At 35.3% G+C, this 11,486-nt stretch overlaps 1 protein-coding gene across 1 annotated transcript in view; it reads right to left on the bottom strand.

The window, feature by feature from the left end:
* CDH18 (cadherin 18, type 2) overlaps positions 1-11,486 on the bottom strand; it is a 606,534-nt gene that overhangs the window by 249,529 nt on the left and 345,519 nt on the right. The window contains exon 4 of the mRNA XM_006874771.1: positions 10,220-10,387. Within this exon, the coding sequence (XP_006874833.1) occupies positions 10,220-10,387 (168 nt within the window). The remainder of the gene's footprint in view (positions 1-10,219; positions 10,388-11,486) is intronic.

The raw sequence follows: 11,486 nt of genomic DNA, 5'->3' as shown, positions 1-11,486 counted from the left end.
AATACTAGAAAGCTCTATTTTGTTTTTAAGACTACACAATTCTATATAACATAGATGTGTAATTATTCTCATTGCTTATATTTTTCATTTTTTACATGTGCCATAATTTCATATGACATATGTGATCCTTTTTTATCATTTCCTAGACTACATCATAAAATGCTAATAATTAGCTGAAATACATTTAAGAAAGAAGGTCTGGTGGGAATAAGAAAAGGGAATTTGGCTCATTGAAGCTTGTCGCTTTTAATATACTTTTTTTTCCCAGGACAGTATTGATTCTAATTGCTTTTTAAAAGACCTTGTGGCTTTGCTTCAGCAACTTTGATACTTGAGCAAATAAGCCATTCCCTAGTATTAACCCCAGGCTCCAGCCAACAAATGCTGTAATCAATATGATCATTGCATTTATTTGAACTATTTAGTATTTTTAATTCACAGTGTTTCTGTGGGAAGAGGAAGACCTATTCCAGCTAATATATAATTGGATGCTGCTAGGTGAATAAAAAATGATTGAATAGGAGTTAGAGTCTACAATATGGGAATTATCCAGTTTGTCTGTCCTTATAAATGAGTGTCAAGAGATTTCTTAAAACTGTATTTTAAATTGTTTCATGTAGATGCAATTTGCATTGAAAATATTATATTAAAATTAAAATAAATATAAGTTGATTTTGGATTTCCTTTCATATAAGTGGCATATGTTGAATACTGATCATTAAGCATTGTATTAGACTCTGCCTAGATCTTTTTTTTTTTTTTTTTTTTGCCGTGTACTTTAAAAAGTAAATGAATAATATTACAGCTATTTAAATGCCACACATAAAAAGAGAAATTGTCATGTATCAGAATCTTCACTATTTCCTGGGATAATAACTTTAAAATTGCTTACTTTAACACATAATGTCATACAATGTGTCAACATGAATTACAGCAACGCTGATTATCTTGTAAAATAAATGTTCTTCCAACTACTGGTACAATGGGCATCTTTTCTATCATATTCTCTTCCAATTTTGAAATGACTCATAAAATCAAAGTGAAAATCAGCCCTATTATATGAGGGTGCTTCAAAAGAGTTCATGCAAAATTTCCAGTATATTTTGGATCCTTTTCCCATAAACGTTTTGGAAGCCACCCATATTTTGAGCTTTTTGTGATGAAAGAGAAATATACTGATAAATATTAATAACAATAAAAATTTAAGATATAATGCTTATGATCATAAACATAGGTCCATATTCAAAATACAGTATGTCATACCAAAAAATAGCTATAGCTTTTCCATATGATACAGGTTAAAAGTTTTTTGTTTTTTAAATCATAGAACCATAACAAGTTAATAACAGGTTAATAAGCTGGCAAGTTATTAAATAGGCAACATCAGATTATTTAAAATTTTTCTATTTCAAAATCAGAGGCTGGCCACATTTTATTTATTGATTGCTAACTCTTTTAAGTGACAGTTTCTACTTAAAACCAAATGGCTACCACTCATCTGTCAGTTTGTCATACTGTGGGGACTTTTGAGTTACTGTGATTCTGAAAGCTATGCCACTGGTATTTTAAATACCAGGAGGGTCACCCATGTTCTATTTCAGTGACTGTTGATCCAGGTACAGATTCCTCATGAGAACAATTAAGTGTTCTGGTTTACTCATTCTTCGTAATGTTATCAAGTTGAAAATATTTGCATAGTCAGTAAAACAAAGGTAAACAACTTGCTGGTATTCTTTGCTTTCAGCCAATATTCATCTGACATCAACAATGTCCTCATTTGATTCCTGCTTGATCCTCTGGCAGTTCCTTTACAATGCATTTTTATGGTCATTTTTGAGTTACCTTATCACAATTTTACTTGCATGTGATTTTAATGGTATTGTCTGATGATTTCCATAATACATTTGGTCACCTCTCTTTGGAATGGGCACAAATATGGATCTCCTCCAATCAGGTGGCCAGCTAGCTGGCTTCAAATTTTCTTTGTATAGATGTGTGAGTGTCTCCAGTGTTGTGTCAGTTTCGTGAAAGATTTCAATTTGTATTCCATCAATTCCTGAAGCCTGGTTCTTTGACAACGTGTCCAGTGCATCTTGGACTTATTCCTTCAGTACCAGTGGCTCTTGATCATATGCTGCCTCTTGAAATGGCTGAATATCATCCATTTCTTTTTGGTACTGTGTGCACTCGTTCCATCTTTTTTTGATGCTTTCTGCATCAGTCAATGTTTTTCCCATAGAATCCTTCTCTACTACAAGTGTAGGTCTGATTTTTTTCTTTTGTTCTTTCCACTTGAGAAATACTGAATGTGTCCTTTCCTTCTGATTTTCTAATTCCTTGTCTTTTCAGATTTCATATAATATTTGACTTTGTCTTCTCTAGCTGTCCTTTAAATGGAGTCCTGGTATGGCGCTGTGGGCTAATGCATCAGACTGCAAAGTAATTTTAACTGCAAAGTCAGTGGTTCAAGCTCACCATCTGCTCCTTGGAAACCCTATACAGGGTCGCTATGTGTCAGAATCGACTCAACGGCACTTAACAACAACAACAACCAGCTGTCCTTTGAAATTTTCTGGTCATTTCTTTTCCCTCCCTCCTCATTTCTACCATTTGCTTTAGCATTTCTGCAATAGATGAGTCTCTTCTCACATTCATTTTGTTCTTTTCCTTCATTTTTGTCTTCTTAATAACATTTTCCTTTCTTCCTGTATGATGTTCCTGATGTTATCCCACAACTGTCTTGGGCTTTGGTCATTAGTGTCTAATGTATAAAATTGATTCTTGGGATGACCTCTAAATTCAGGTGTGATATGTTCAAGATCATATTTTGGCTCTTGTGGACGTGTTTTAATTTTGTTCACCTTAAGCCTAAACTTGCATGTGAGCAATTGATGGTCTGTTCCACAGTCTGCCCCTTATCTTGTTTTTGCTGATGATATGGAGGTTTCCAACTCTAATTCTATAGAGGAAGTCAATTTGATTTCTGTGTATTCGATTTGGTTAGGTCTCTGTGTATAGTTGTCTATTACACTGTTTTTAAAAAGGCATTTGCAATGAGTAAGTCATTGGTGTTGCAAAATTCTATCATGCAATCTCCAGTATCATATCTATTACTAGGACCATTTTTTCAACTACTGACCCTTCTTTCTTTCCAACCTTTGCAACCTAAATGCTAGTAATTATCAATACATCTTGACTTCATGTTTGATAAATTTCAGGCTGAAGAAGTTAGTGGGATTCTTCACTTTCATCATGCCCACTTTAGTAGTTGATGCATAAATTTAATAATAGTCATATTAACTTGTCTTCTTGGTAGGAATATGGATATTAGTCTATCAAAGACAGTGTTGTGCTCCAAGACAGATTTGAAATGCTCTTTTTGATGACTGATGCAACTCCATTCTTGTTAAATGTGTCATTCCTGGCATAGTAAATCATTAATTGTCAAGTTCATAATGACCCATAACAGTCAATTTTGACTCAATATTGCCAAGGATATTGATTTTTATGGATTTCATTTCATTTTTGACAACTTCCATTTTTTCTTCTTTCATATTTCCTACATTCCATGTTCCAATGCATGGTTACAGTTTTTTCTCCTCATTTTGAATTCCATCCCATCAGCAAATGAGAAGTTCTGAAAGCTTTACTCCGTTTAAGTTGTTACTCAGCTCTACTGAGATGGACAGCTCTTCCCCAGCTGTTATTCTGAGTGTCTTCCAACCTAAGGTGCTCATTTTCCAGTACTGTATCTCACAATACTCTGGTGATGTTTATTATGTTTCAATATTCAATATTATAGTCATATTTGACAGTGTGCCACTGCTCTTTGTAATGTTTTCATTTGCTGGACATTGGGAAGTAGTCTGCTCTCCTTCCTAGTCTGCAATGGTCTAGAAGCTCAACGAAAATCTGAATGACCCTACCATGAATGACCCTGCTGGTACTTAAAATACCAGTGATATAAACCCCAGCATCACAGTAACACACAATTCACCACAGTATGGAAAACTGACTGATGAGTGATGGCATATGAGGATTATATCACTCTAATTATACACCCATTCTTACTTGTCAACTAGGTTAAGCACATGAGAAAATGAAGAATGACCACATCATATCACAAAATGCAAGTTGTCTACATCTGCCAATCTGCATCATAACATGATTGCCCAAACATTGACAATCTTGACCCAGTCAAGTAGACACCTAACCCTCACCATAAAGTCCAGTTTAATCTCATCACACATTTTGACATTCATTATTATGCAAAATAGTCAACTAGCAGAATTTTTGCCACTACCTTGTGGGAAGTGTTGAATGATATCGTTAGTGCATGACAAAAAACTGTATTCAGATTTCATGAAGATTCATGAATGCAGTCTTCAATTTAATAAAGCATTATTTGTCCTAGAAGCATATAGAGTTTCCCATTACATACAGAGCTATGTAGTGAGTTGTAATGTTTAGGGATATATTAAAAACCCAAACCAAATTCATTGCCCATTGAGTCCATTTTGAGCCACATCAACCGTATAAGACAGAATTTTCCAAGTAGGGTTTCCAATGCTATAAATTGCTATAGAGGCCAATTGCCACATCTTTCTCCCATGGAGCAGCTCGTGGCTTTAAACTGTTGACCTTTCAATTAAGAGTCAAGTGTTTAACCTCTGTGCATAATGCAAGTAATTTTTATCATGGTGACACTCCATGAATCTGAAATCAACAGTGTTTTTAATATAATCATTGTATCAATTATTTTTTAGACAAGGCAAGATGCAAAGTTTTGGAAGTATATGGCCTCCATTTCCAAACTCTAAGCATATCTCAGCACTGGCAGGATTCACATCTATCATTCATTGTGCCAAGATTGCTACTGACTAAAGAAAGATGTTCCCTATTATATAGCATGAGTTAATTCATAGAATATCTGCTTACCCTGTTTTCTTGTCAGGTCAAATAATTATATTATCAGTTAGCTAATGTTCCAACAGAAATAATTTTATTCATCAATTAATGAAATTAGGAACATATTTCTTTCTATTCATTACAATTACATAAATTTTCAGTTATTTTATAAAATCCATGTTATTTGACTTGTAAATATTAAAATTACCTTAGGACACAGGGAGAAAGTGCTACTGATGCTACTTATACTATGAAAAAATATATATTGAACCATTACTATGCACAAATTGAATTTTAATCTACTAAGAGTTATAATATTAGCATGCCTCATAAACATAATGGTAGTAGAATCTACTTGAAAATTTTGCTGGTGCTGTTAAGTGCTGTTGAGTCTGTTTCAAGACTGTAAATCTTTACAGGAGCAGAAAACCTCCTATTTCTCCTGCAAAGCCGTTGGTGGATTAGAATCATCAAACCTGTGGTTCATAGGCCAGTGCTTTTCTGACAGAGCCACTGTACTCTCCACTTGAAAACATGATGGACAAAATATTGTTGTAATTTATATTAAGGTTCATAAAGCAGAATCTAAAATGTTAGTTCACTGTTTTTCTTCTAATGTTGAATTTTAGTTTACAGGTTTCAATGGAGTTTCTAGACTAAGCCAGACCAAGTAGCAGTAGAGACAGATCACTTGTAAATGGTTAGCCACTGAAAATCTTTTGAATAGCAAAGGAGTGTTCTCAGATGTCGTGTCAAAAGATGAGCCCCTTAGGCTAGAGATGAACTGAAAGTAGAGAGGACCTTAATGACATGGATGGAGTTAAGCTTTTGGGACCTTATTTTGCTGATGTGGCACAACACCAAATGAAAAGAAACAGCTTTAATGATCAATTAATAATCAAGTACAAAGTACAATTAATAATCAAGTACAATTAATAATCAATGTACAAAGTATGAATCTAGGAGATTAGAACTTGTCAAAAATGAAATAGACTCCATAAATACCAATATACTAGTTATTAGTGACCTGAAACTGATTGGTATTGGCCATTTGAATCAGACTATCTCATGGACTCCTGGAGTGGCACTATAGGATCAACACTGTACTTTGAACCTTAAGGTTGTCAGTTCAAACACATCAGCTGCTCCTTGGAAACCCTAGGTAGGGTTGCCAGGAGTTGGGACAGATTCAACAGCACTTGACAATGACAAGAATAGCACCATATGGTTTATTATGTTTGGAATAAAAACTTGAAGAGAAATGGTGCAGCATTATCAAAAAGAACATGTCTGGCATTTATCTTTGCTGCAAATATACCTATGAATGTGGTAGGGCATACAGGGACAAAAGGAGGAAAACTTCTTATAAATTACCAAATACCTTGAAACAATGAATTGCTGGACCTGAAGTCTCAGGAGTATAGTGTCAGGGGACACTGTAGTCAATTGACATAACATAAAACACAAAGACAATGTCCTATATCCTAATTTGGTGAGTAGTCACTGTAATTTTAAAAACTCATGAACAGTCGCCAAAGGTGCAACTAACTATTGGTCTTGCCATGTGTGGAAGAAATAATAGTGATGAAAATTGATGATTGCTGTTGTTAAGTGCCACTGAGTTGATTTCAAAGCATAATGGCCTTGTATAGGATTTCTAAGGAGCAGCTAGTAAGCTTGAACTGTCAACCCTGTGGTTCAAAATGACCTTGCAGTCCAGTGTATCAACACGCAATGCCACACAAGCACTCTTTGAATTAATTAGTCCAATGGACTAATAGAACATGTGAATATGAGTTTTCATGATTCTGAGACAAGAAGAACTATCTGGTGCCAGGTCACCAAAAGCAACTGCTCTGAAAGGGACATTAAGAGTTATTGGATGGAATGGGAGACTATGTGGAACAAAACTAATAATTATAAAAAGACAGGGCTTACTGATTTGAAAAAGACTAGAGGAATCTGAAATGATGGCATTCTGCTTCCATTTGTATCTGGAACAGAACTCACCCTTTTGATGCAATTCTCAGCCAAGCAGTTAATAAGTATGGATGAAGAACACTATTAGTTAAGTATGCTTACCATGGAACGGACAACCATTCAAGATCTAAAAGACAACATTTATCTAAGGACGAAGTTAAGAAGCATTAAGGATGAGGATGGAATGGAGCTAAGAACCAATAGGAGGAAGTGGATAACTGCTCTTACAAGGAGAGGAATGCAATCATTGAGATGGAACAAAGCGTATCATTTGTTAAATATGAAACTGTCGATCTGCTCTGCAAACCTTCACTCAATTCACATAACAGGAAAAGAAAGAAAAAAGAACATGTCAAAATTAATCTTTACATGCAATGTTATCTGTGATAGGAAAATATCTATATGACTACAAGAAAAAATAGTTGACACTATTATTCACATTTAAACATTAATAACTAAAACCAGTAATGATGAAATTGAAGAACTCTACTAATTGATTCAGTCTTAAATTGGCCAAACATTGCAATCAAGATGCATAGATAGTTACTGATATTGTAATGCAAAGGTTGGAACCAAAGAAGATCAGTACTTAGAAAATACGACTTTGGTGATAGGAGTGATGTTGGAGATTGCATGATAGAATTTTGCAAGACCAATGACTTATACATTGACAAATGCTTTCTTTCAAAAACATAAATTTCAACTATATACTTGGGCATCATGAGATGGAATATGCAAAAATCAAATCGACTACATCTGTGGGAAGAGATGAAGGATAAGCTCAATACCATCAGCCAAAACAAGACTGGAACAAACCATCAATTGGTTGTATGCAAGTTCAAGCTGAACCAAAAGAAAATGAAAACATATCCATGAGAGCCAAAGATAACCTTGAGGATATCCCATCTAAATCTAAAGACCATCTTAAGAACAGATTTGTTTACCAAAGATTACAAAAGTGGAGGGATGACATCTAGAACATCATACACGAAGAAAGCAAAAGGTCGTTAAAAAGACAGAAAATAAATAAATAAGAGACATCAAAATGAATGCAAAAAGAGATTCTGAAACTTTGTCTTTAACAAGGTGTTTTAACTAAGTGCAGCTGAGTTAGTTCTGACTGATAGTGACCTGTACAGCATTTACAAGGAGTGCTTGGTGGGTTTGAATTGTCAACTTTGCTGTTCAAACTGACCTTGCGGTCCAGCACAACAGCACTACACAAGGAGCTAAAACACCTGGATGAAATGATGGAGTAAAAGAGCTGAACAGAAATTTTCAAACGGCAGCCTGAGAGGAGAAAATAAAACATTATAATGAAATGTGCAAAAACCTAGAATTACAAAACAAAAAGGGAAGAAGATGCCCAGCAATTTTTAAGCTGAGATATCTGAAGAATAAATTCAAGACTCAGGTTACAATACTGGAGGATTTTATGAGCATATTATTCAATGAATCTGGAAACATCAAAAGTAGATGTAAGGTATGCAGGGAGTTGCTGTACAAAAAACAATTGATTGATGTTCAATTATTTCAAGATCAAAGGCAATTATAGTACTGAATGAAGAAATTCAAGCTGCACTGAAAGCATTGGAGAAAACTGAGGCTTGATAAATGGACAGAATACAACTGAAATGTTTCAGCAAACTGATGCACCACTTACGGTGTTCACTAGTCGCTGTCAAGAAATTTACAAAACAGTTACCTGGTCAAATGATTGAAAGACATCCACATTTTTCCCATTCCAAACAAATTGGACCCAACAGAATATACAAATTATTGAACAATACAATTAACATCACATATAAGTAAAATTTCGCTGAAGATAAAAATTTTAAATGGTTGTTAACAGTATATCAATAGAGAACTGCCAAAAATTCAAACCAAATTAAAAATAGGACATAAGATAGGTCTTGGCTGAAAGCAGAGAATACCAGACAATGTTTACTTGTGCTTTATTGACTAAGCAAAGACTGTAGACTGTATGAAAAATAACAAACTATGGATAACATTGGAAAGGACAGTTATTCCGGAATACTTATTTGTGCTCATGAGGAAACTGTACACAGAGCAGGAGTTAGTCTTTATAACAGAACAAGGTTATTTTGAATGGTTTTCTGTCAGGAAAGATATGCACCTGGGTTGTCTTTTCACTACACATATCCAATCTGTGTGATGAACAAATAATCAGAGAAGTTGAATTTTATGAGAAGAATGTGATATCAGAATTGGAGGAAGACTCATTAACAGCTTGAGATAATGCAGCTGACAAAACTTTCCTTGCAGAAAGTGAAGAAGACTTGAAATACTTACTGATGAAGATCAAAGACCACAGCCTTCAGTATGGATTGCAACTCAATGTGAAGAAAACAAAAACCTCACAATAGGACCAACATCATGATCAACAGAGAAAAGAATGAAGCTGTCAAAATGTTTTTGCTTGGACCCACATTTAACACCCTTGAAAGCAGCAGTCAAGAAATCAAAGGATATATTGCATTAGTCAAATCTGCTGCAAAAGACATCTTTAAAGAAGTCATTTTAAGGACAGCTGACCCAAGCCAGGGTGTTCTCTATAGCATCATATGCATTTGAAAGTTGGACAATGAATAAGGAAGACCTTAGAAGAATGAATGCATTTGAAATATGATGTTTGTGAAGAACATTAAATATACCATGGACTGCCTGAAGAGTAAGCACATCTGCCTTAGAAGTACATCCAGGATGTTCCTTAGAAATGAGGATTGTGAGACGTTGTCTCTCATACTGTGGATATTTTTTGTCAGGACAGATCAGTCTCTGGAGAAGGATATCATACTTGGTAAAGTGGAGGGTAGGTTAAAAAGAGAAGACCCCTAACAAGATAGATTGCCATGATGGCTAGTAGTTTTGAACTGCTGACCTTGAGGTTATCAGCCAGACTCATAACCGCTAGGCTACATAACTATTTCAGCACATAGTCCTGATATAGCTCTGTAGGATAAGCTTTGAAGTGCGAGGTCAGTTTGAACAGTGAGCTTGGTGGTTCAAACTCATCAGGCACTCCTAGAAAACCCTACGCTGGGTCACTCTGAATAAGAAGTGACTGGATGACACTAAACAGAGTTAACAACATCTCATCAAATTCAGGGCATCATTATTTTCTAAGTTTTAATATGTATCTGTGATGGCAGTTGAAACTCACAGTCTTATCACTGAATCAATTATTTAACAGTAGGTGCAGTGGTTTCTTTAATCTCACACAGAGAAGGGAGATCATGTAGCAGCAAAACAAACTCTCATTCAGGAAAACAGTAGTGATCAATTTAAAGAATAGGAAACATGCACTTACTCTGAGGAAACCGTGGTGGGTTGTCGTTTACATCAGTCAGGGTGATATTTACTGTTGTTGATCCTGAAAGCCCTCCCACTTGCCCAGCCATGTCTTTGGCTTGAATGACTACTGAGTAGTGTTCTCTGGCTTCTCTGTCCATGTTATGTAAGGCAGTTCTAATAACTCCTGTAATACACAATGTAAAAAAAAGTCATTATGAGTTAGACAATACATGAGAAGTGAATGAATTAAATATATTTCATATAATCCTTATTATTTTACAAATGTCTTATAAGTAACATGCATTTAAAGGTAGCAGTAATTCTAACACAAACAGTAACAACACTGTAATTAAATTTCTAATAAAAATGCCTCATTGAAACATTTATTCAGATATTCTTTGTTAGGATTCCTTGAGATGAACATCCCCTAAAGGACAACCCTTCAGCTCAGACTTGATTCCTTTAGCTGGTATGCAGAACATTTTACAATGTGTGCTTCTCAGAAGTGTCAGATGAGATGGTCATCTCAATTTAAGCAGATATGAACTTTTATCTTTATATAACAGATTATGTAGCTTCCTGGCAGAAGAGTCAAGTTTGATAACAGAAAACAATGGACAAGTGAAGAGACTCAAAGTTTACAGGCAGGAGTCACATTACAATTCATCAACACAAGATATTCACTAATTTAATCAGAAAACAATTATAACTATAACTATATATATTGTTAAAAACCATGGAGCAGCTGGTGGGCTTGAGCCACCAACTTGAAGTTCTCAGTCCAATGCTTATCCTCTAGAGTCACCATGCTCCCAGACTACATATATGAGTAAATTAAAGCAAGCTAGGGTATTGATTCCAGAAGTCACACATGAACGTCATATTCTTTACCTTATGTTGTTGTTGTTGTTAAATGCCATCGAGTCAGTTTCAACCCATAGCGACCCTTTATAGGGTTTCCAAGGAGCTGCTGGTGAGCTTGAACCACCAACCTTGCAGTTCAAATGGCTTTGCAGACTGGCACAGTAACTCACAGTGCCACACCAGGACTCCCTTTACCTTACAGTGATAACCAAAAACTGAAACCCATTGCATTTGAGTAGATTTTAGCTTACAGTGATAATATAGAATAGAGTTGTTATTGTTATTAAGTGTCATTGAGTCAGTTCCAACTCATAGTGACCCATTGTAGGGTTTCCAAGGAGCGGCAGCTGAGCTTGAAATGCAGACCTTTGCAGTTCAAACTAACCTTGCAGTCCAGTGCATTAACCCTCAGTGCCACA

The sequence above is a fragment of the Chrysochloris asiatica genome, unplaced genomic scaffold (genome assembly GCF_000296735.1).
Source record: "Chrysochloris asiatica unplaced genomic scaffold, ChrAsi1.0 scaffold00300, whole genome shotgun sequence".
Taxonomy (NCBI): domain Eukaryota; kingdom Metazoa; phylum Chordata; class Mammalia; order Afrosoricida; family Chrysochloridae; genus Chrysochloris; species Chrysochloris asiatica.
The sequence above is the reverse complement of the archived record's forward strand: the minus strand, read 5'-3'. Positions and strand labels throughout refer to the sequence as shown.